The sequence below is a fragment of the Parasteatoda tepidariorum genome, chromosome 1, assembly GCF_982258835.1.
Source record: "Parasteatoda tepidariorum strain Cologne lab strain chromosome 1, Ptep-v5.0, whole genome shotgun sequence".
Lineage (NCBI taxonomy): Eukaryota > Metazoa > Arthropoda > Arachnida > Araneae > Theridiidae > Parasteatoda > Parasteatoda tepidariorum.
The window spans coordinates 39,171,279-39,198,984 of NC_141755.1; the positions used below are offsets into that span (position 1 = coordinate 39,171,279).

Consider the following 27,706-nt stretch of genomic DNA (forward strand, 5'->3'; position numbering starts at 1 on the left):
AAAGAAGAAGAAGATGATGGATAACCGCCCAGCTGATTGTTTATAAGCAAAATAGCGTGTTGAAGTTGAGTTAAGTTTCTCCACATAAGTTAGAATGTCAATTACCGTGAAATTAATTAAATAAAAGGCCGTATCACGCATCGAATTTGTTAAAATAAAATTCTTCCTCATCTACGTCTTTTAATTAACTGAAATTTAATATATGCTTATGCGTTTTATTGTAACCATGATATAATTTTGTTTTGCGTACCTGGCAACTTCGATGCATAATTAGTATGTTTATGTTCTAGATGGCTTTCTATAAGAATATATTTTAATTTAAGTAAGAATTATACATAGTGAAAGAATTAAAATATTTGCGAAAGAATCTTCATGAAAGAATATAGAATGTGTCACTTAAGAGAATAGCTTACTTACTTAAGAGAATTGATACTTGACGAGCTTGGATTAATCGAAATAGAATGGAAAGAACAGTTCCAAACGTAAACAAATGCTACATTCCAACAACCACTCAGGATCAAGATACACACACTACGTCACTTGTAGGAACCCCATTGCCATATAAACTGAGTGTCTGCATGCAACGCGATTGAATATTTTTAACATTTTGGTGTAAAATAAAGTTCAAAAAGATGTGCCAGTTACGAAACTCTAAGAAAGTTTTATATTTATAAATAAAATATTTCCTAGTTTTCACGAATCGTTGAAAAAGATGAAAAGTGAAATTTTTGACGTTAAAACTGGTTTTTGACACAACACTAAAAAGTGTTAAAGACTGTAATAAACTGTTGAAATCTGACAAAACTATCGAAAACCTGCGCAAGTTTCTTTTTTATCATTAGGAAGCATTTTATTACAAGTCAAACAAATCAGGAGCAATATTTCATTATAATTACTACCATAATTAAGATTCATACTATTCATCATTTACAAAAAATATAGCCAAAATTTTTTAAAACCATTAGCTGCTTTTTCAAAAAACATAGTACTGGTTGTATTTTAAGATCATTATTATTTGATATATTAGCACAACTATTTTCAAATTACTGAAACATAAGTTGTTAATTGTTAGCAATCTAAACATTGATTTATATTCCTTAATACCACAATTAAGGCAGTTTTTTAGCTTGTGGTTGATAATGATTGTCTGATTTCAACTTATGAAGTTCTTTTTGATTCTTAATACCTGTTATTAATGCTTATATGTATATAAATATTACCTATAAACCATGATTTTAGTATTTCCTGATAAGTAAACTAATTATAATTTACAAAGATTTGAAATATTTGTTTAAATCAAATATTAATTTTTTTGAATCAATGAACTTAAGTGTTTAATTAAATTAGTATAAATATTTAGTACTGTTATTAGTATAAATTTCTTAATATATGCTAATTTTAGTATGTTATAATAATTTTCGTTCGTCTATTTTCTAGTCTATGCAAATCAGCGTCAATCTAAAGAAAATGTTTGAACTAATTTAGTTTTATTCACAGGGAACTGAAAAATAATACAGACCTTCAAACCTAGTGTTTCATAATCGCATGCTCCGGAGAAGGGAGGAGTTAAAAACAGCTTTTAGTTGAGCTATATAAGCCTGAAGTGAAAAATGTCACATCTTAGCTTGATAAAAATTCTAAAAATTCAAAAATATATACTTAAGGTCACGAAGTAATAACTTCACGTTAATAAAAAAATAACCTTTCCAGGTGTAAAAAATATGCTTCAGATTGATTTATAATAATCAGAAGTGTTAAATGGCATACATTTGGTATAGATAAATAAATACCTCAACAACTATATAAATCTATACCTGAGGTTGAAAAATAATAACCTTAAGTAGAACATCGAACACCTCACGTTCATAAAAATCACGCTATCCAACAGTAATAAAATCCACTTGAGGTTATTTATAATAACATGAAGTGTAAAACAGCTAATCATAGCTTGATAAATAAATACCTCTACAAGCATGAAAATCTATACTTGAGGTCGAAAAATAATTACCTGAGGTCGAACATAATACACCTCATGCTAGTAAAGTATTAAATTTCCAACTGTAAAAAAATACACCTGAGATAGATGTAAAATAACTTGAAGTGTAAAATGATACATCATAGGTTGATAAATAAATACCTCAACAAGCATAACATTAGATACCTGAGGTTAAAAAATAATTACCCGAGGTCGAACATAATACACCTGCTATTATTAAAAAATTACCTTTCCAACTGTCAAAAAATACACCTGAGATAGATTTATAATAACCTGAAGTGTAAAATGAAATACCTTAGGTTATTGAATAAATACTTGCACCCTTTTTAACCTAACGACGCATTTAAATAACAACCTCCCTTATACCCTTTTAAAATACCTCATTTATACTTCATTTATAACTCGATTCTTTTCGTAAGGGCAATTAATGACAACTGTGAAATTTCAGGTTATCATGGTGTAAACGGCTATTTAACTGTTCAAACTGCTCAATACGAAAGCGTAATAATTAATGCATTTGCCGATGCAGCTCCAGAAATGGGATACAAATATAGAGACACAAACGGAGCATATCACACTGGTATTGTATACTTCAGTAATATACAGGGTGTAAAGAAAATTTGGTAACGGTCAAATGTCTCCAGAAATATACATCAGATCAAAAAAGTGAAAACAAATGCATTCAATATTTTTTTAGAGATATCCAATAATATCAAACTTGATCTTTTCCCTCCACCCCCTGAGGGTTGTGCGGGAGGCAACCTTGAAATCTTAAATACGAACCCCTATTTTTATTTAAAATTCCGATTTTCTGGGAAAAAATAACCCCACTTGAGATGCAGGTTTATATATTTTGCTTCACAGATGGAGCTGTAACCGAGAAAAAGGAAATCGGTTGCAATTTGGTGAATCCCGAGACAAGTCTGATTAAAATGATAAAAACAAACACGTTTAAAAAAATTTTTATTGACTTATTTTTTTATCGAAAAAAATACCAAAATATTTTCTTTAATTTATTTTTTTCTTCAATCTGATAGGTCTGAGTTTTAAGACAGATTGTCCCCTATTTTAATTTTCTCGGTTAAAGCGAAATCTGTGAAGAAGAATGACAAAGTAATATAACTCAAATAAGGTTATTTTTTCTGGGGAAACCAAATCTGCAATAAAAAAATAAGAATACATATTTAATGTTTGAAATGTGCCCCCGCTCCATCCCCACGGGCGTAGGACTGAGTTTGGTATGTTTGGATTGCATTTTAAAAATATAAAATGTGTCTAGTTTTACTTTTAATTCCGTTGTATTGATCGTTTAAATACTTTTTTACACCCTATATATACTAGTTACTTATTTAATATTTATTTTCACTTATCTGGTAATTTTTGTTGTTGATACTTTTAAAAATGATTATGCTGGTATTGTATACTCACTGAGCTGTCACTTTACAACAAGCTTCTCATAGTCTTATACACATACACTATTGCATCACAATGCTACCACTAGTTAATTTTATTATCATGTTCCTATCTCTTATCTAAATATCTCTTATCTATCGTGTTCTTATGTAAATAAGCATCATGCATAAACAACGTTTCTTACAATGTGTGTGTACAGTGAGGAACATAAAAACAACAAACCAACTGAATACCTTTTCATCTAATGTTCAAGTTTTCCCATAAAATCACTCAATATTAAAGATCCTGGGGCCTCACCATAAGTGTGTTGTTTAACTACTGCAGCAGACGATATTTTAAATTATGAAATCAGACGCAAAAACTTATTTTATCAGAAAAAAGTCACTGGTTTTTAGCGTATTTGGATTTTATACAAACAAAACATAGGAAATAGCCGAAATCAAAAAAATACGATCCGGATAGTGCAGGCAGGAGAGTGCTGGAAAATGTGATTTTTTTTAATGTTTTTTGTTCAATTTTTATGTATTCACCATATCTCCGAAACTAACAAAGCGGATAAAAATATTTACACACATTTATAACATATATTTGTCAAAAAATAATTTCCCGTAAAAAATAGTTTTGTGAAATTGATTTTTTTAATTTTTTTATTTAATTAACTTGCAGACAAAAAAAAATCTTGAACTGTAAGGCATGCAAATTTTTTTCACCACTTTAATCAACAAAATTTTAAAAGAAAAAATTTAAAATTCAAAAAAAAATTACTTAGAGGGCTCACTCTTAAGAAATAAAAATTTAAAAACATGATTGATTTGAGCTGGCGAGATATTCAAAAGTGAAGTTTATCATTATTAAAGAGCCATAAATTTCGCCTCTAAACTAAACTATTGGGTCCATACTTTCAAGATTAAGATTGAGACTATTTTTAGGGTTAAGTGTCCAAATTCATTAACAAGGAAGTTAATAGCGAGATTGATACTATTTTGAGGGTCTAGAATCCAAATCATTTAACGAAGAAGTTAAGCTATTCAAAAAAGGTAATTTTCTTCTCTGATTTGTTATATTAAAATATCATCTGCTCTAATCAGACTATTTAAGGTTAGGCCATCGAACCATAAAGATTAAGTCCTAGTTCATGAATACCCACTTATTAGATCAAAAGTTATTTAGATGTTCACTTTTTTGCCCATTGTACATCCTGTAGCACTATTGATTTTCCCTTATCTCGGAGGTACTTCCAATAGAATAATGCAACCAGCAGTGCTCCTAATGTTGTGAATGATTGTTTTAAGATTTCGTTTCTTACTGTGAATGGCCGAAATCAAGAGAATGCCAAATTTTACCAACAGTTTTTTTGAATGTCAACAATCACATAGTCGCTTTGGTGAATGTCCGAAATATTTGTTATATCCGATTTGATATTAATTTATAAGTTGATATTATTATATTTATTCGATATCTGTTGTGAAATAGATTAGGAGAAACATCAGTGTTCAAAGTACCGGTTAAATGCATACTGGGCAGTGGCACTTGATCTTAAAAAAACATTGATATAGGGCATACTGGGCATTGACACTAAACATTAAAAGAAACATTGATGTAGGGCATATCGGGCAGTAGCCCTCAACTAGAACTAGTATATATCTCGGTCATTTACCAAAGCGGCTATGTGATTTTCCAAATTTACAGGTGGAAATTAACTAATACCAATTTCAGTCATTCACAGTAACAACTATACTATATAGCCCCAAACTTTTTTGAATGTCAACAATCACATAGTCGCTTTGGTGAATGTCCGAAATATTTGTTATATCCGATTTGATATTAATTTATAAGTTGATATTATTATATTTATTCGATATCTGTTGTGAAATAGATTAGGAGAAACATCAGTGTTCAAAGTACCGGTTAAATGCATACTGGGCAGTGGCACTTGATCTTAAAAAAACATTGATATAGGGCATACCGGGCATTGACACTAAACATTAAAAGAAACATTGATGTAGGGCATATCGGGCAGTAGCCCTCAACTAGAACTAGTATATATCTCGGTCATTTACCAAAGCGGCTATGTGATTTTCCAAATTTACAGGTGGAAATTAACTAATACCAATTTCAGTCATTCACAGTAACAACTATACTATATAGCCCCAAACTTTTTATCACCGCGGGCTGGTCAACGTTTGATATTTTTACCGTTTTCCACTGAGGGGAGAGAGAGACGTTAATTATTTATATTTTAAATTGTTTTTATTTAATATTAATTGAATTGTATTTAAACATGCCTTTGAAATGAAATACAATTACATGAGTGGTATTTGTGCAGCTTTAGGCGGCATCTCTCAACTCCCGGTTAATCTTTCGTCCATGGAAAGTTGTACAAGCTCTAGAGAAATACACAACTGTAAATAAAATGGAAATAATGGTTCCTCGGGTACCCCGGTACCATTTAATCTGTGGACCGGTAATTGAGTATTTTTCAGAGTAATTGAGTATTTTTTAGATGCAATTGAAGGACAGTACTGACAACTAAATCTACAACCAACTGATCTCATATTATTTTAAGTCGTTTCAGAGACAGCACTTACGACTTATTATCACCTCTTAGAGTTCATACTACGAAGATTATAAACTGTATTAAATGAAAAAAGGTACCCAAATGGAATATTTAGGTCAAACTAAAGCGTCCTCTTAGTGTACTTATGCCATACTACGTAAGCCGTTGTGTTTAATTTGAACTGAATATCATGTAAATATTTTAAGGATTTACAAGGATACAAGGAACGACCAGGCATGGAAGACGTTGTAGTGCGTCGAAAGCATTTCTGATTCCAGCTGAAAATCGAGAAAATTTGGATATCATCATTGATGCTTTAGTAACTAAGGTAATTCTGACAGAAATTTCTGTGTCATTATAAGGAAAATAAATTGATAAGTTATCTAATTTAGTTTCGCAAAAAAGTCTTCACTTCTAAATGGAGACTCAATCATTTTATAAATTCAGACTATCACACTATTATATCGATTATCTGTTATTGTTCAGCATATTTATTACATTACCTATTATTTACTGTGATTTTCATTGTATTATAATATTTCATTATCCCATCTTAACATTTTTGCGTTTAGTACTTGTTATGTTATTCAATCTGTTAATATGAGATGAGCCTACAATACGGAAGGAATTTGAAACCCTGTCGCTAAATAACTATTGAATCGAAAATGTGTGAAATCGTGAATTGTGAAATCGTGAAAAGAAGCGTAAACTCGATAGTAACTGTAAAAATTAGCTAATTCAATTTAATTAAGGGACACCGTAAAATTAAATGGAAAAGTATTAATGTAAAGTAAACTATATAAACGGGATATTAATGAATAGAGAAAATTAATTCTTTTCCGTAACATTTTAACTTTTCAAAAATATATTCTTATATACAAAAAAAGATTATTGATTTGATTTGTCTTTATTTAATATATTCTACAAGGTAACCCTTCTCAAGACATAGTTGCTATGTATGATTATTAATATTGTGACAGAAAAAAAAAGAATTAAGGAAGAAAGGAAACAAATCACTGAATTTAGTGAATTGAAGAACCAGTTATTTGGAAAATTAGTGAATTCAAGAATCTTCTTGCAAATAATTTTTTAAAAAAAATAGCCTATGATTTGTGATACTTCAATTGAGGACATCATTTTTACTATTATTACTAATAATAGTTTTTACAATACATGTTACTTCAGAGTTATGTATTTTAAAGTCAGGTAAAGATATTTTTAAAAATGAGTATATTTTGATGCAAAAATTTTCTGGAAACAAGACAGTCAGCACTAACGCTCATGAATTGTTTTTTCTTTAAAAAAACTATTATTGTATTTATTTTTTGTTTTAATAGAAATGCAAAGTAATTTCTAGCATTAATATAAACTTTAGTTCAAGCAAAGCATACAGAACTAAGTTTTCTCTTGGATTTTCCCTTAAGAAAAGTACATTCATTTATAATGGGTCGCATTCTTGTAAATTAGTGAATAAGTTAAAAAGGTTAATTCCAATGTTATTCCAGTTGCATTGAATCACTTTCAACAGATGATTCCGGCCAGCAATAATTTTATTTCAGATGAACTTGTCTAAATTTATCACCGAATACGATGCGTGTTACACATAGTATGCTTCAGAATTCAAAACTACAAATTCTCTGAAATTTTCAATTTTTGGATTAAATTGTTGTTGTTATTGTTGTTGTTCATTTACATCGCACTAGAGCTGCACAATGGGCTATTGGCGACGGTCTGGGAAACATCCCTGAGGATGATCCGAAGACATGCCATCACAATTTTGATCCTCTGTCGAGCGGTAACCCGATGACCTGCACGCGAAATCGAGCCCTTTACGGTAGAACAGTTTAACGAGCACCAATACCTCACACCCTCGGTCCCTAAGTAGACTAATCCAAGTGGTCACTCACCCGCACACAGACCGCAGCCAGTGATGCTTGACTTCAGTGATCTGCTGGGAACGGCGTCTTAACGATCAGTCCACTGCAGGACTTTGGACAAAATGCTAAAAGAAAACGTTTTTAATCTGTTTTTAGAAACGAATGTTTCATACAGAAATTTATCAAAGCAATTTAATAAGCGGTGGAGGACCGTATTTTGCTTTAATGTACAGTGGAGGACCGTATTTTGCTTTATTTCAACGAAGAATTTAAAAGCAAAAACAGAAGCGCATTGAAATTAATGAGCGGTAGAAACCTCCCACGGTTAGCCTGACTGTAAGGGGAATTTAATCCATGACATCTTTACCACTGAGAATATTTTACGTCAGCACTGTGGTCAGTGCAAGCCGGATGCGGAATTTGTATCGACCAGCTATTGCTGGGATTCGAACCCAGTTCACCTCGTTGGAAGGCGAATGCTCTATTCCCTGAGCCATCACTGCTCGGTATCGTAGGATTATTCGGACAAACTTTCAGACGAGATAAGGAACATCTTAAGTATTCAGATTTGCATAGCAACACATGGTCGGAAACGGCTCAGTTAGCCTCTATATTGTTATCAAAATGGATTGGGGGTGGTGGACCGGTTACCTAGCCATCACGCTCTCCTGATTTAAGCAGCATGGATTTTTTTCTTTCTGGGTGCACTGAAGGGTGCTCTATATGTGACACCTGTAGATTCCGAAATAGAATCGTTTATGCTGCTAAGAATATCCAACAAAATCCGGGTGTATTTTAATGAGTCCGTCAATCCATGGCCTTACGGTGTAGTGCATACATCGCTAGCAATGGTGGAAACTTTGAACTCCTTTTGTGACGTTTTACCACAGCAAGTGTAATATCTTTTACCAATGAATATTTCAGATGACCTCAGTCCTGTGTCTCTTTGTTTCTTTGTTTCTTATAGTAATAGTACTTTCCAATGACGTTTCCAACGATGGATATACCTCCCCTTAAAATTTATACCAATATTTCTGGGACACCCTCTATATTGAAAGGCTCTAGTAGAAGTTGAGAATTCAAAATTATCTAGATAATTGAATAAATATTTGATAATTATTTATTTTCAATTCATTATTATACTTTTACTTAACTAGAAGTATGATAGCAAGATTGAAACTTTTTTTATTTGGTATATTAGTATGATTCTAAAATCTTTAAAATAATTTCAGATACTAATCGATGAAAACAATGAAGCATATGGCGTAAAGTTTGAAATAAATGATCAAGAACATGAAGTCTATGCCAATAAAGAGGTTATAATCTGCGCTGGTGCATTTAATTCTCCTCATATTTTGATGCTCTCTGGAATAGGCCATAAAAGTCACTTAGAAGAATTTGGTGTAAGTTTTAAAATAAGATAATATTGCAAAAAGAATATAAAAATAGATTCAATTTCGAACTTGGTACGTTTTACGTCTGTAAGAATTTACTAATTTTAATTTACTTTTGACTGCCTAAATGATTGAATCATTTATATAAAAGATATGAGATATTTAAACATCGTTTCTAATAAGCTTCATTTATAATCGTCAGAACAATTTCATTTTCCATACTTTCTCTGAAACTTGTGCCCTTTAGTTCTGGTGGAATTTTTCAAAAATTATGCAAATTATCGTTCAGCCACCTGTAGGAGGAGGATAATAAGAAATTATTCAAATGTGTAAAAATATAACGCAATTAAATATAAGCAGAAATTAAAAAAAAAAATTGAGACACACTTTTTTGCACAGTGCGTTAAAAAAGATGAATCACCCTGAAAAGATGAATCACCTTTTAACTGTTGATCTTATGATCGGATCTTCATGTTCTAAGACTTAATCTCAAAGATTCGAAAGGCTGACCTCATGTATGCTATTTTATAAGTGCAGACTATAATTACATGGGATTATTCTCAAATTGGTCCAAGTTTTTTTGCACTCTATGCGTATTTAATCACGTTCGGTGACTGAGTGGTAGCACTTTGCGCTCCCATGCCACAGGTCACGGGTTCGATTCTCGGGCCGTGCAAGGTTGACTCAGCCTTTCATCCCTTCAGTGGGTGATAAATGAGTACCAAACATGCTTGGGAAATAAACACTGGGGACCCGCGGTGGGCTGACCACCTAACCGGAACATCTGCTCCTGCACCCCAGAGCCCAAGGTCAAGTGAGATGGACACAGTAGGCCTTGGCCCTTTATGGGCTGTCGCGCCACTGAGTTTAGTTTAGTATACGTATTTAACCAGAATACCCACGATAAAAAAATAGAAAATCACCTAAGATACTTGAAGAAAACCTTTTTGTGACTGTTATTTGCGTCGATCAACCACATTGTGTGTAGAAAAATTGCATATATATGATGAATCTTAAATTTATCTCTCAGTGTAAGCTATAAGATAATTCTTTCATCTTGATATATTCCGATTTTAAGCTTTGAATTTCCTTAATGTAAATAAATGAAAATGTCCGCTAATAAAATTTTCCAAAAAAATCTGCCTGGAACTTTCTAAAGTTTGTTTATAAATAGTAGAGTGATTTGTTTTAGTAGAGTGATTATAGAGAAGTAGTTAAGAAAATAAAAACTTAGATGAACCAGTTAACTTCTAATTATTGATGAAACTATAAGAAATATATAATATAGATATGACGCTACTTGATGATGATTTTTAAAGAGGTTTTTTAAGAAATATTGAAAACGCCCAGTTAATATCTTTTTTCTATTCATGTGAAAACAAAAATATAGAATACGAAAATGAAAAGCATCAAAGTCATTTTCTGGCAGATTTTTTGCATTTTTCTACAAGTACATTCAGTGATTCCATCATCCCTCCAATATCCTTTATGCTTCGCAAACTATTTGATCTTCGCAACAGTATTTTCCTTAATAACGCTAAAAGAAAATGTATTATGTTTCTCTTATTTGAATATTAATCCCTTCAGGACCAAGTTCAAATGTGATCACAAGATTCTCTTTTCACGTTATCTTATATGAAACAAATCTTACTCTAGCGACCCAAGATAACACCGACGTGATCTCAATGCGGAAAACTTCATCTCTTATTAATCTATTTGGGCACTCTTTAGTATGCGTACGCTTGGAATTTGCGGGCCAGGTGTAGAGCTTCTTTCTCCAAATATCGATCCTAAATAGATTAAAGGGCGGGAGTACAGCAATTTTTGCCAAAATAACTCATAGCATATCATCCAACTTAAATCGCTAAGTACAAGCAGTTAAACTAGCTTAATTGTGCCTACGCGGCCATCGCGTTTGGGTACGCCTTAATTACTTAATCAATTAAGAATTTTTATATGCCTTCAACGAGTTAAATTTGAGAAATTTTTTTTTTTATTTCTAAGTTAGCTCTACAGTAATCCTTGTTAACCTACGAATTTCTTTCACCTGTAAATATTTACTTCATGATTCCTAATTCAAACTGGTTATTCACACATTCAATGTTATGCAATCTGGTACGTTAAATGTTAAATACGTGAATATATTTGTTTTGACTTTTAATTATAATTTCAATAACAGATGGAGCCACTGGTACTGTTTATTAAGAAAGTTTTTTTTTTCTTCCCTTTTTTTTCAGTTTCAGTTTAGATTTATTCATTATGTTGGTAAGATGAGTAATATTTTATGTTTTGGCATTATGGCCATTGAAATTTCAATTACTTATTTATAATTCAATTAAAAATATTTCAATGTTATCTACAAATCATGCTCTGTTAAATCAATCAAAGAAATAAATTAAATGTCCGGTAAGATTTTGAATATTCTTTGTTGTACTAAGTTGTCATTATTGCCATTTTCCCACATTGTATTAGCTTCTATCATTTTAATGACATTCTATTTAAATTTATGATTTTTCCATTATATAAGTTAATGATTTATTTAAGATTCATTTCATTTTTTGGTCCTTCGAGACCGGAGTGAAAAATCTGAGCTATTGTTTATAATTTAGTTTCGATTTCAATTAAGAGAGCTAGATAAAAGTATTTTATATTGCTCTAGTTAACATTGTTTTTTTTTTAATCTTATTTTCGGTCCGTCGATAAATATTTTGATCTTAAATATTGCATTTTGTAATTATAATGGAAACTTTAACGAAAAGACGTAGTATTTTGAAAGGTAAAGTAATGCGTATAAATAATATTCTGAAACCGAAATTTGTGTCTGGGGAAATAAAAAGAGCGGAATTAGATGTTTTTTCGGCTCAAATGAACGAAATATGGGTGGAGCTTAATGAGATTCATACGGAAATTATAGTTTCTTGTAAGAATGAGGAAGAGGCAAGCAATGTGAAAGAATTTGATGATTTGGCATCAAATATTGATACGTTGCGAATTAATGTTGCTCGGGAAATGTCCGAATTGAAATCAAAAGTAAACAACACTAATAATGGCGGCGTTTCTCCGGATGAATCGAAACTGAAACTAACTGAATCTTGTTTAAAATTGCCCAAATTCGAGTTACCGAGTTTCTATGGAGATTTCAATAATTGGATGTCATTTAAAGAATTATTTTTGAGCTCCATAGATAAAAATCCAGAACTAACAGAACTTCAAAAGTTTCAATATTTGTTTGCTAGTTTAAAGGGTACTGCACACAAGCTTATTTCCGGATTTTCGCTCACAGATGAAAATTATAAGCATGCTTGGCAGACTCTTGTTGCGAGATATGATAATAAACGTGAATTAGCTTTCGCTCAAATTTCAAAACTATTTAATCTAAAGGCAATTAAATCTAATTCTGCGGCTTCGATATTTGAAATTTTAGATACATGTAATGAAGTTATTCGAATTCTTTCAACTTTAAAGTTGGAAGTTAATCCTATGGTAGATGTTATTTTAATATATTTTATTTTGGGTAAACTAGATGATGCACAAAGCAAAGATGGGAATTATCTTTAACTAATCAAGATATTCCAACATTTTTAGAATTGGCTAAATTTCTTGAGCAACAAGCAAAAATTATTTCAAATCAAACAGAATGCAAGCCAAGGCTATTGTAAATAATGTGATTGTAAACAAAACCGAAAATTTATGCAATATTTGTAATGAAAATCATTCGGTTGTTAACTGTCCCATGTATAATAAAATGTCTGTTGATGACAGGTGGAAGGTAATTAAATCTAAAAGGCTGTGTATAAATTGTTTAAGAAAATTTCATATGGCAAATAAATGCCGTTTTACTAGCACCTGTAAGGCATGTCATAGAAAACATCATACTTCATTGCATAGATTTTATTCTAATTCTGAAGAACCTAATGTAAGCAATACAGTTTGCTATTCTAATTCAAATTTAGATAATGCCAATTCTGAAGATGTTCCTACAGTGAGGGAAAACATTCAACTTAGCACAACTTGTCTAAATTCTAATAGTGTAGATAGTAATACTTTATTATCAACAGCTTTAATAAAGGTTAAAAATGCTAAGGGACATTTCGTTAATTGCCGAGCGCTGATTGACAACGGCAGTCAGAAATCTCTAGTGAGCAAAAACTGTGTTAAAAGACTGCAATTATCAAAGACTGTTGCAAATCATTCGATTTCAGGAATTAATAATACGCTAGTAAAGTCTTCTTTATCTGAAGTATCTTTGGTCTTTTCTCCACATTTTAATGAGAAAATTTTTTGCTGTAAAGCCTTGATTGTAGACTGCATAACAAGTGATTTACCGAATTTCACATTTTCTTCATGCAACTGGCCACACCTGCATGGTCTAATGCTTGCAGATCCAACATTTCGTGCAACTGGTCCAATAGACATTCTGTTAGGAGCCGACTTATACGCTGACTTGCTAATTGGAGAACCAATTTTAGGGAAGAAGGGTACTGCAGCTGCACTCAATTCTCATCTAGGCTGGCTATTATCGGGAAGAGTGTTCTCAAACTCCAATAAGGAAAACTTCTTTGTGAACTGTCATCTTACCTCATCGTTGGATTGTCAATTGGCTAAATTCTGGGAGCTCGAATCTTTACCTCAAGCTGAACTGAAATCAAAGAATGATTCAGATTGTGAAGCATTTTACGAAAAAACGGTTGCTAGAGATCCATCTGGACGTTATATTGTGAGAATACCTTTCAAACATTCTATAGAATTTGGTGACTCAGCTACTCAAGCAAGTAAAAGATTCAACTACATTGAAAGAAAACTAAGTAAGAATAATGAACTTGAGCATCAGTACACAACTTTCATGTCGGAATATCTTCAACTAGGTCATATGGAAAGGGTTCCTTCCGACGAACTGATTAAGGAATCAACATTTTATCTACCTCATCATTTCGTTATTAAAGAAGACAGCAACACAACCAAACTAAGAGTGGTCTTCGATGCGTCAGCTAATGATTCTTCAGGGAATTCTCTCAACAATGCATTGCATGCAGGTCCTCGTTTGCAGCCCGAATTATTTTCTCTATTACTAAAATTTAGAACAGGGGTTCCCAAACTTTTTTTTCTCTAGGACCACTTTTAAAGTTTTACTATTTTCGGTAGACCCCCTGCTGGTACATTTCTACTATATTCCCAAAACTCCTAAAAAATATCACCCTAGATTGGGGGTGTTAAGAAGAAAAAAAAAGTAGCACATTTTCTAGTGTCCTATTTATTAAAATAATACTTGTGGTTATACAAAATTATTAACATTTATTATTACAAACAATTGACAAAAAATCAACAATGAACTCTGAAATGTAAATCAACAATAAAAAATAGTCATACTTTTAATGAGACTGATGTACTTGATCAATTGACAGCAAATTATCAATATTTGGCTTCAGTTTTGTAAGAAGTAATCTCAAATCTCCCCGTTCGGTGATGTTCAATCTGCTTCTTTTATTTTGTTAACAGGCTGGTAACGGCACTAAAACTTCTTTCGACAAGATATGACGAGGGAAACGCTATCAAAAATTTTCTCGTAATTTCCTACAGCCCAGGATATTTTTCGGGGATTTCTGCCTGCAGCCAAAATGTTTGATAGCCTTTTTTAAATTTCACCTGCAGTTCCTCGTTTGTACTGAGCTCAAGTAGCTCCTCTTGTAATACGACATTCGCCTCTTCCATTTCATCAAATGGGGTTATGATCCATGGTGGTACTTCCATCGTCAGAATATCTTCAAATCTATTTTTGAAGTCATCATACAGGGTATTTAAATGTTAAGCGTATGTCTGAATATCCTCATCAAGACATTCTATCTGTGGCAAATGCGGAAACTGGGAGAATTCGCGCCGACTAATATTTTGCTTCATTAATTTGAATTTACCAAGAAAAGCTGAATTTACACCCTTTGTTTTTATTAAATTAAGGCTGTCCCCTTGTAATTGCAAGTTAACGTCATTCAATTTCCTGAACAAATCTGTTAAGTACGCAACCTAGTGAATGATGCTACCTGCCTACGTTGATAGGTAAATCCAAGCCAAAACTTTTGTTCTTTATTATGAAAACCAGAAAATTTTTCGTGGACCCCCACTTACAACTTGTGAACCCCTGTTTTCTTTTCACGTCTACGTGGACCCCTGTGTGGTCTCCTATGGACCCCTGGGGGTCCACCTGGACCACTTTGGGAACCTATGATTTAGAACTTTCAAAGTTGCATTTACTGCTGACATCGAGAAAATGTTTCGCCAAATTCGTATTCATGAAGAGGATGCTGATTACCAACGAATACTCTGGAGGTTCAAACCTGATGAAGAAATCCAGATATACAGATTATTAACTGTCACCTATGGGACAGTCTGTGCTCCCTATCTTGCAGTAAAAACACTTCAACAACTCGCTAAGGACGAAGAGAAAGCTTTTCCTGATGCTTCAAGAGTTCTTAAGGAAGAATTTTATGTTGATGATCTGTTATCAGGTACAGATTCCATCCCCAAAGCCAAAAATCTAGTTTCAAACTTAAAATCACTTTTGCAACGAGGAGGTTTCAATCTCAGAAAATGGTCGTCTAATTATTCAGAGGTTCTATCAGATCTTTCCAAAGACTCTCTCTCACAGCAGCACAATGTTACTATAGAAGAAAATCAATGTCAGAAGGTCTTAGGACTGTATTGGAATACACAGCAAGATACTTTTCAGGTGAACATTTCATTTCCAGAGATAGTTACCTCAAAAAGAGAACTGCTTTCTGTCATAGCTAGGATTTTTGATCCCCTGGGCTTTCTTTCACCTGCCACAATCATCTTAAAAATTTTGATGCAAAGCCTATGGAAAAATAAATTAACTTGGGACGAACCTTTAACCGAAGAGCTCTTATGTGTCTGGAAAACCTTCCAGGCTGAAAAATAGGCTTTAAAGGAAATAGCAATTCAAAGAAGACTGGTGTCTGTAAATAATTTAATCATTGATGCCCAGTTACACGGAGTTTGCGACGCCTCACTCAAAGCATATTCAGCTGTTTTTTATTTGAAAGTAGTGGATAACGAAAATAGAGCTTCAGTGAACATAGTGGCAGCAAAAACCAGGGTCGCCCCTTTGAAAACAGTATCATTACCTCGCCTCGAACTGTGTGCAGCTCATTTGCTAGTAAAATTGTATAGTAATCTTCAAATTTCGATAGAACAAATTTGGAAGCAAGTGTTCTTATGGTCGGATTCAGAAATCGTTCTGAGTTGGAATCAATCAGACTCTTTAAAGGATCAGTTCGTAAAAAATAGAGTTGCAGCCATAACATCGCTTACTAATATTGGCGACTGGAACCGTGTGGCTGGAGTTACCAATCCTGCCGACTGCGTTTTTCGAGGAATTTTTCCAAAGAAGCTTAAGGACTTGGAAATTTGGTGGCAGGGCCCGGAGTGGCTATCTAATGCAAATTCAGCATTCACCGAAGAGGTTAAACCAAACTCTGTTCACACTTCCAACCCTGACACTTTAATACATGCCTCAGCAGTTGAAAGTAATTCGATGCAAGAGTTAACTCAAAAATATTCATCATTCAGCAAATTAATAAGAGTGATTGCTCGGTGTAAAAGATTCGTGTTCAACTCGAGAAATTCGGAAAATCGGATAAACGGTTGCCTTCAAGTTTGTGAACTGGATAATGCTCTTATCGCAATTATTAAAGAAATTCAAAGGGTGGAATTCAGTGCTGAAATTAAGTCAATCAAAAATAAAGGCTGTGTTCCAAGAAACTCTAAAATAATAACCCTTTCACCTTTTCTAGATTCTGACAAGGTCTTAAGAATTGGTGGGAGACTCAAAAATTCAAATCTGTCACTGTCGGCTAAACATCCTTTTCTTTTGCCGAAAAGTCATCATTTACTCACGCTTATTATAGAATATTATCATAAGCTTTCGTTACATTCTGGCATTTCTGTAGTTTTATCTTTAATTCGGCAAACATTTTGGTTTCCAGCTGGGAGAAACACAGTAAGAAAGATCCTCAGAGACCGTATAACTTGTTTAAAGGTAAATGCTGTTTCTTCAAGCCAGCTCATGGCCGATTTGCCTCGTGATCGAGTTATTCCATCTAAACCTTTCCAACGTGTTGGGTTGGACTTTGCAGGTCCAATTTCAACCAAACCAAATTTACCAAGATCTAAAGTCACCTTAAAGTCGTACATTGCACTTTTCATTTGTTTTGCTACGAAGGCTGTCCACTTGGAACTTGTCTCTGATTTGTCAACAGAAACCTTCATCCTTTCGTCGATTTATTGCTAGACGAGGGTTGCCATCTGATGTATACAGTGATAATGCCGCAAATTTTAAAGGAGCCAGTAACTATTTGAAGTCTCTGTACAAAATTGTTCGAGACAATTCAGTTCAAGATTTTTCCAGCAGTCTTCAAATCTCTTGGCACTTTATTCCTCCTGCAACACCTCATTTTGGCGGACTCTGGGAGTCTAATGTTAAATCAACCAAGAGACACCTGCTAAAAGTATGTGGCTCAGCTATACTGAATTTCGAAGAACTGGCTACGCTCTTGTGCCAAATTGAGGCTTGCCTCAATTCTCGACCGTTATGTCCCTTAACCTCAGAAATAAGTGATCTAGAGGCTCTTACCCCTGGACATTTTATTGTGGGTGCTCCACTTCTTTCATTGCCTGAGAGAGACCCATCACCATCCATGTGTCTCAAGTCTAGATGGTCTTTAATTCAAAAACTTCGTGCTCAATTTTGGAACAAATGGAGTAAAGATTATCTCCAAACTCTACAAGCAAAGTCTAAATAGACTGCTTCTGGCTCAGAGTTTTATATTGGAGACTTAGTTCTTCTCAAAAATGACAATGTTTCACCCCCATTGAAGTGGACTCTTGCACGAGTTGTGCAAGTATTTCCAGGACGAGATGGTATAGTTAGAGTTCTTAAACTGAAAACAGCTCATGGAGAGATCATCAGATCTGTTTGTAAGGTATGCCCATTCATTAAGAAATGACATGTCCACCTCCTTGGGTGGCAGGATGTTTTGACTTTTAATTATAATTTCAATAACAGATGGAACCACTGGTACTGTTAATCAAGAAAGATTTTTTTTTCTTCCCTTTTTTTCAGTTTCAGTTTAGATTTATTCATTATGTTGGTAAGATGAGTAATATTTTATGTTTTGGCATTATGGCCATTGAAATTTTAATTACTCATTTATAATTCAATTAAAAATATTTCAATGTTATCTACAAATCATGCTCTGTTAAATCAATCAAAGAAATAAATTAAATGTCCGGTAAGATTTTGAATATTCTTTGTTGTGCTAAGTTGTCATTATTGCCATTTTCCCACATTGTATTAGTTTCTATCATTTTAATGACATTCTATTTAAATTTATGATTTTTCCATTATATAAGTTTATGATTTATTTAAGATTCATTTCAATATTAAAGCAGGGAGCATATATATATATGTATATATATATAATAATAATAATAAACGCGGCTGTGTGTGTGTCTGTAATCACAATATATCGCCCCAGAAGCCTCGCCCAGGCACGAAACTCGGCACATAATTGTGTTTTGACATAATGAAGAAGTATTTTTTTTCTTTTTCAAAAATTTGGATTAGTTTTTTAGTTATCAGTCATTTTGTACTAAAATCTATGCTTTTTCGTCTTCAAAGAGTCATATTCAAAAAACTAATAAAAAATGCATATACTTTTCTCCACTCTTATAAATGTATGCTTATGCGAACCTTACAATTGAAATATTAATTTTAGACAACTTAAACCAATAACATACGAAGGAATTAATAATTTAATTGTAAGGTTCGCATTAGTTTACATTTATCAAAGTGGAGAAAAGTTTAACTTTTGTATTAAAAATGTGGCAACATATTCGATACGTAAATAGAACGCTTCGCTTTGATATATTTGTCGCTGTTCATCTGGATATGAAGACAAAATTGCAGGACAGGAACACTTTAATTGTCCACTAATCTTCAGATTTCCTGCTATGTTTTAAAAAACTTTATTTGTGAAAAGCTTTAGCGTGGCGGACAGCTGGCCACCTTAGGCGGCTAGTATATATATATATATATATATATATATATATATATATATATATATATATATATATATATATATATACTACATGTTATTATATATTATGGCAGATATCAAATAGTATTTTTTGTCTATTTTATTTGGATTAAAAACAATAATTTTAAAATTTGAATCTATACATGAGGTAGGTAATGGCTATTTGCTATGGTCTGAGAAACATTACTAAGGATCATTGGAAGACATACTATCACAATTTTTTATCCTATGCAGAAGGAATCTCATTTGTGAGGACATTTCCTCAATTTAGTTGCAGATCTGAAGGGGAAGGAAATTTTATTTCCATACGTGCACCCCTCGTACGATTCTAGGAAAAAAAGGTACCGGAAAAAAAGGTACGGAAAAAAAGGTCCCGGAAAAAAAGGTACCTGGAAAAAAAGGTACCGGAAAAAAAGGTACGGAAAAAAAGGTCCCCGGAAAAAAAGGTCCCGGTAAAAAAGGTACCTGTGTAGGGAAAATTCTGTAGGGGAAAATATTTTAAATGTGAAGATTGGATTGAAGCGCTTTTTGCTGTTCCGTGCATGTTTTTTTGCGTGTCGCGCGTGTTCAAAGAGCTTTTTATCCAACTTTTGTTTCTTATTTATGCATTTATTCTTAAAAAGTTAATTAAATATGAAAATGTTCAATAAAATTGTTTATTTATTTTCTAAGATCATGATTCTACCGGGAATCTTGACTCTTATCTATTGAAAAAGTGTTATCAGGCTGCATGAAACTTTTAGGGGAGGGGGAGTAAAATTAATGTGTTTCGCTTATAACGCTTCAAATAGAAATTTTTTGACAGGTATTTTTTGACAGGTGTCATTTTCTTTCATTTTTCGCTTTTTTTTATTTTGTAATAAGTTACAATTGATAACATAGCACAGAACCGTTTCAGTTAACCAATGGCATGTTTGGGAATCGGTTTATGCATTGACGGTCTTACTTGACCCACTGTTTGCCACCTCTTGTTTACGATATTGGGGAAAAAAATGAAGTTTAAAAAAAGTTCTTGATTAAAATTTTTTTTTAAAGTTTTTGATTTATTAAAACATAATATCCCCTAACTATTGAATTTATAATTTAAACCCTAAAAAATTACAAAATTATAATTTATCTAAAAAGATATTGCAATAAACAAGGCAGAGCATTCTATATGCACTATCTGGTTAATGTTTAAATATCATTTGCTATCGAATTCGAGAGCATATTTTTCTTTTTTATATTTTGGGTTTTAAAAACTTCAATTTTCGGTGCCATTTCTCTTAAAGATTTTTTCTCTGTTAGTGACTTTTTATTTTCATTATTTTAGTGAATAAATCTAAAAATTATTTTCGATTATTTTTTAAAATTTGTTAAAAATTATAAATATTTGTAATGCCTTAATTGCTTTTAAAAGGCTACTAATGCTCAATTACGTAGTCTTATAAAAGTGAACTCAACCCAGAAGACAAAGAGAACTCCTAGATCAAGCATTGGGAGTAATTTGCCTTCGTGGGGACTTTTCAATGGAACTTAAAAGCATGTGCGTTACATATAGTGTAAGCCACGAAAACCATCCACGGTTAGACTGACGGCAAGTGAACTCTAACCCATAATCTGTCTTCCACAGAGGATATTTTACATTAGTACTGTGATCAGTGCGAACTGAGTGCATTTTCATATTGACCCGCCGGCTCTGGCATTCGAACCCGGTGCGGCTCTTGAGCATTTGATTGGTGGTAATGGTGGTGTTATTCGCTTATTTCTCTCTTTAAATAGATAATAATTCTTATTTATTTAATTGGCAATAAGAACAACTTGAAAAATTATCTAAACAGTAACAACTATCATTTTAATTACTTTACATCTTTAGTAATTAATTTACTAATTGAAGCGTAAAAGGTTATTTAACGTTGCATTACAACGTAGTATTATAATTAATGAATTTTTTTTCACATTTATTTACATTCACAAGTAACATTTATTCAATGTACTATATTTAAGAGCAAATTAGAATCAAAATGCTGGAAACTTATCAGAAGCAAACCTTATTGAATATTTTTAGCTGGATTTCATTGATTTAATCATGATTTAAGTCAGCTGGTTTTTTTGAAAATACCATTGTTTCGTATTGAATCGAATGTTATTTTAATACTTAAATATATATTAGTCATTTAATGTATATATGTATTATAATATCTGGTCTTTTACATATTTTAATTTGTAATTATGAAATTTCCAGAAAAAAAGAAACCATTCATTAAAGTAGGATTGCTTTTTTAATAAGTAAATAAAAAAAATTAGTATGCTTGATTTGTTTTTTTCTTTCTTTTTTTCATGTATTTTTCTTTATTTTTTTATGATTCATTTATATTCAATTTCCAATTAGTTTGAACAAAAATTTTGCATCCATTTTGCATTTGCTAGAAAGTAATTTATAATACAGTAATATTGCCTGAAATATGTAATTATTTTTATTACATTTTCATTGGATTTAAATTATTTTAATATTTATAAAGTTGAATTAAATAAGATGTGTTTTATAAGTAGATCAGTTTCTTCAATTTAAAATCAAATATATCACAAACCTTTTATGACGTAGTTGACAACTTTTTTAACTATTCCTCTAAAAACTTCAGCTTAGACGTATATGGAGAACTTTGTTTCTGCTTACAACAATATATTTATAAACATATTTTTTTATGACATTATTTTTTGAAAACACAAGAAAATTAAAAAATAACTTGATTGGAATACATTAGAGGAAAATTTTTTATTTTTTTGTAAAATAATGACGATTTCGATGTTTAAAATATACAATTTCACAAATATACAATATACAAAAACATAAATAGTTCATTGCTATGAAACTCTGCAAAAAAGGTATTACATATCATCGCTAAAATATCTCATAAATTTTTTAAATGGTATGTCTTTTAGATGTTAAAGAAAATTAAAAACTTACATTTAGGAATATTTAAATATAAAATTTGCTTTATTTAAAACTGCCATGTAGTATCATTTTTAGCTATTCAAAAAAATTAATAAGCTAAAGTAATGAATACAGATTTTAATATGAAATTGGAAATGAATGAAAATTTTGTATGTTGACAATTTTGAGTTTTTAGGGGTTTTAAATTTAGTTAGTTTTTAAATTTACATGTTTTTCTTTCTTAGATTATTAGCTATTGAACTTAAAAATTCTGGGATGTCTAGATTTTGGTTTAAAAACTTAACGCAAAGTGTTTTCAACCTTTTTTGAAGAGTTTCATAGCTCCTCTTTTTTCTATGTGCGATATGCACTCCAGCTTTGATTTTTGCTGGAAACTGAAATACAAAGAATGAAAAACTGAAATACAAAGAATGGCTCAAACATTCTTAGAAAAAGGTTGAAAGGGTTGTTAGAGTGAAACCCCCTCTTATTCTTGTAGGTGTATTCAAGAAACCTCAAGGACATCCATTTGCAGTACACTAATGTACACATACGTCAAAGTAATTGCTATCTTCAGAAATTTACAAGATTAATGAAATGCACTGATTCTAGCAGTAGACTCACAAAAAAGTACATAAACATCTTTCCTTTTTTATAACACCAATTTCCTTTTGTTTGCAAAAATTTTAATATAGCCACAAATGCTTGTTTTTTGGTAAAGGCACACTTCAGTGCATCTAACATGATTCAATCTGTAACATACCTTATTGAATTTGATAATCATTGATTTATAATATATATTATTCACTTTGTTAAAATGATATTTGTTTAAGACCAGGGGTTTCCAACTGGCAGCCCGGGGGCCGCATCCGGCCCGCGAAGCCTTTTTTTGTGGCCCGCGGACTAAACTTTACTAGTTGTCATTTTTTGCGGACAATTTTCGTGAAGAATCAATATGGGTTTAAAATGCTTTTCTCGTTAATAAAAACCCAATTTCTTCGTATCTGTGAAATTTAACATACCAATTGTGCAAAAAAATTTATTTCTCAGGTTTTACACCCAGGAAAATATTTATTCAAATGCAAAAATAATCATGTATGTAGCTCTATTTTATTTCATTTCTTTTTGTATTTTGTTAATATAATTTAGCATGTGCGTATCAGAAATTTTCTCGAAGAAATTATCCGATTTAACTTTTTGAGACCACTCATTTTGGACGAAAATATTTGCACACACATTTGTAAATTTTAAATGTAAATATCTATTCTCTGGTGGTTGTAGCAAACAAATCTCAATTTTCTCATTGAATATTTTGTGTGTATATTATTGTAGCCCGAATTTTTATTATTTATTTAATATTTTTAAAAATATTATTAATAAGAATTAAATATTTCTAAAAATCTACTTCTTATTTTAATTTGTAATTCAATACTTTTGTTTTGTACAACTTATTAAAAATCTGACAATAATATTTAATGTTCTTTCAAGCATGAAAAAGTCCTTCATAAAATTTTGATAAAGTTGTGGCCCCACCATTTGATTTGAATTTTTAATTGTGGCCCGCGGCCTCATGTAAGTTGGAAACCCCTGTTTTAGACCATTATAACAGAATCGTCCTTTTAAAAACATTTCTCTGATAATGAAAGTGCATAGAGAAAGTGATTTTTTATTAAAAAATGTAGTTTCATGAATGCTGTTTTTAAAAAGAATTAAAAATAAAACCGTCTTTAATGAAATAAAAAAAAATATTTAAAACTGAATAAAAATAGACATAACAGAACAGAAATGTCTATTATTTATTATTATTTCTTAACAGAAATAATAATAAATAATAGATTTTAAACAAAGCGAAATTTACTTATATATTTCCTAAAAATAGCTGAGAAATGTGTTACAGGCTATTTAATGTAATTTATCAGCGTTATGAACTTAAAATATTTCCATGACACCAACCATCCGAATCAGAATTTTCGACAATAAAATAAGTTAATAGAGATAAACGTATCTCTTATAAGAAATAAAAAACCTATAAATAAATAAATAAAAGACGAAACCTCTTATAACAATTTAAAATCTTATAACAATTTAAAATCTTATAAAAAGAAAGAAAAAATGCATCCGACCCAAAAGTCCTCCTACCTTCCTCAATCGGCTAATATGAATATCTATACCCTCTTTCCAATTTATCATTTAAAATAAAAAAATAACATCTTTTACATTAAACATATTAAAATGCATCTTCCCCTTAGAAAAATAAAATAAATAAATAAATTAAATACATCCAGCTTCTAAGAAAAGAAATACCGTGACTCTAATTAAAAAAGAGCAATACTTTCCTTTCTCCACAATTAAAGAATAAACATCCAACACAGAAATCCACCCACCTTCCTTAATCGGCTCATATAAATATCAACACCCTTTTCAAAAAATATCATTTAAAATGAAAAAAAAAATAGCATATTTTATATTAAATCTTGCCCTAAAAAAATAAAATAAATAGAGAAATTAAACATACCCAGCTTATAAAAAAAAGAAATACCGCTACTCTAATTAAAAGGCACCAATACTTACACCTCCAATCACGAATAACCATCCAACACATAAATCCTCCCAACTTCCCCGATTGGCTACTTTAAGCCCCACATTAGCAACTTCTTCACAAAATATAATTTAAAATAGAAAATAACACATTTTTCGCTTAAAAAAATTTTAAAAAAAAGTAAAATATTATTGAAAAATTTAAATTGTATCTTCCTGCTTTAAAAAATAATCAAAGAAATAAGTGAAATAAAATTTAAAAAAAAGCGTAATACAACCAGCCTATAAGTGCCCCCTTACCCTTCTCGTTACCTCAATGATCTAATCTGAATTATTACAGATAAAAAGAATATTCATTGAAACAGCGAGAAGCATTCATGTTGCCCAGAAAGCGAGAGGGGAAATATCCCTACAGATTTTCCCTATGGAGGTACCTTTTTTACCGGGACCTTTTTTTCCGGGACCTTTTTTTCCAGGGACCCTTTTTTCCGTACCTTTTTTTCCGGGACCTTTTTTTCCGTACCTTTATTTCCGGGACCTTTTTTTCCGTCTACCCCTCGGATTGCTCAGTGATTGACCACAGGACTTTCGATTCCACTAATTTTACGAGCACGTCTCAAGTACTCAGTGGGTCTTAGCCCTAACAAGAGTCAGATTCTCAAATCACTGAACTACCACTGCTTTGAATTTGTACTAGAACCACATTAAATAATGTATATTTTATGAGACAGCGGATGCACCTTGAGGTTGCCTAAATCGCAGTTTTACATTTTGTAAACAAATTTGGCGATTAAATCATTGCTGTCGTGATAATAATTATTTATCTCGATCATTCGAAAGTTACGATCATCCATTGTTGGTACTGATAATCCAGGTTTTCCAGAAAGCCAAGTATTTCACCCTGCACTTGCTTCACATTTTTCCCCCATTTATTTTTCAGATTCCCGTTATTGCTGATCTTCCTGTAGGGGATAATCTTCAAAATCACGTTGGAGCCGTTGGACTTTCGTTTGAAGTTCCTGAAGCACGTGATTTATACAACAGAACATTTTCTTATCCAAATGAAACAGCGGAGAGTTTTCTTAAATTTGGCAAAGGTAATTGTGATCTCTAAATATTGCCGAGAAATGTGAACCCACTTCCGATATAATCATTTACTCTCTATAAAGACATACATCTGGCTACAAAAAGAAAGAAATCTTTCACGCAAGGCAATTATGTAAGCTAAGTCATAAATTACTAAACAAGCTAGGAGCTTGGCTTCTTTTTGAAGAATGGAGGTTGTGATGTCTTTGCGTGATTTTCCGAAGCTATTTTGCCAAGAAAAATAAAAAAGTCATAGTTTTTATACTTGAAGCAAGTCTATAATTTTTAACGATATATACCATCTTGCACAAAAGAATTATCTGGGCTGCAGAACAGACAAATTACTAAAATATTTAAAAAGACATTAAACTTACTATTAAAGATATTACCTCGATAAAAATTATTAAAATCACTGCTTCATTCTCCTTTTTTGCGAATTTATAGAAGCTCAGATAAGGCAACTTTGGTGTTAGACCACAAACCACACCAATTAGACCACAAACTTCTCACATTTTCTCAAAACTGTACCTTTTCTCCATATTGTAATTCGCGCTATTATCAAAATTAGCAAAAGACGTTGGCTAAAGATAAGCTAAGCTTGATCCAACAGTCATGAGTAACTGTTGCAACAGTTATAGAAAGATAATATAATTCGCAAAAAGTATCATACAGATCAGATCAGTATTCCGATCATAATATTTTTTCAAAGTTATATTATTTAATTAATATTTTTTCAAAGAAAGTATTAGAACACTTTAAGAAACAAATAATATTTCGCATTATCGGGGATTTGCTTTTTAATATCTTGTACGTAATTCATTGGCCTTAATGACTGCCTCTAATCTTCGTGGCATGCGTTGTTACTATTTCTAAAATCCAACAGATGGCACTCTGCGCAACAATGTAAAAGTGAATTATAATTCAGAATGCTCTTTGACATTGTAGCAAAAGCATCATTCCTTTTTTTCCAGAACTCAATTGGCTTATTTCGATAGGTGAGAGCAAAACTCAAGTCCCTTTTTCCTATTAACTTCACTAATGAAAGGTTTTTTTTCTTCGCTTTCTATCCCGAAGACTACCCATACAGTAAAACTTGTGTATGTTGACCACTTGTGGCGCATTGTTTTAGTGGTCGACTTAGACAAGTGGTCAACTTATAGAGGGGGTATGTCATTGTTTACTTATTCGTTTCCTATATCATGTTGCTATATATTTCATTTTCTTTTTCTACTTGACTTAAAAATTTTATTCAGAAAATATGCAAATGATAACTCTTTAAAGACCGAAGCAGTGGAAATTTTACCACCGTTAACATCCGCAGTTTTTCAGAAGAGAAAATTCACAAATGAACTCACCCTCTTTGTTGGGGCAGCAGGTCATTTGCTCCCCCACGTCACTAATAAATCAAAGGCGTGCTCTACTTGTCAGTGAAACTTCATGGCATTCAAACTGACAATAGGCTTGCTCATTTTTTCCCCTTGGAATGTTTTTCTGGTTAAATATTCAAAAGCAGGAATTAAGTAAATAATGAGATTTTTTTTTTCCATATCTTCCTTTTATTTATACATAAATTTTTTGTTATTTTATTTATTTTTTAAATTTGGTGTTATTTTTTCTTAAAACAGATTATCTTCAAATGCCTATATCATGCAAAAATAGAAGAAAAAAATCCTCTTGAAAATGTGTCGAAAATTGAGTAACAAGAACATTTTTTTTAGTTATTTTTTGTTTCAGTTAATATTAACTAAATTCACGCTTTTTTTTTTAACTTTATGAGTCAAATAAAGTTCAAATAATATTGAAGTTTGATCATGGAAATGTT

The 27,706-nt window shown here is 31.7% G+C and overlaps 1 protein-coding gene across 2 annotated transcripts in view; it reads left to right on the top strand.

Moving 5' to 3' along the window:
• LOC122271407 (uncharacterized) overlaps positions 1-27,706 on the top strand; it is a 57,228-nt gene that overhangs the window by 14,359 nt on the left and 15,163 nt on the right. For both annotated transcript variants that reach the window (XM_071179973.2, XM_071179972.2), the window contains exons 4-7: positions 2,445-2,576; positions 6,173-6,294; positions 9,076-9,246; positions 25,739-25,895. In XM_071179973.2, the coding sequence (XP_071036074.2) occupies positions 2,445-2,576; positions 6,173-6,294; positions 9,076-9,246; positions 25,739-25,895 (582 nt within the window). The remainder of the gene's footprint in view (positions 1-2,444; positions 2,577-6,172; positions 6,295-9,075; positions 9,247-25,738; positions 25,896-27,706) is intronic.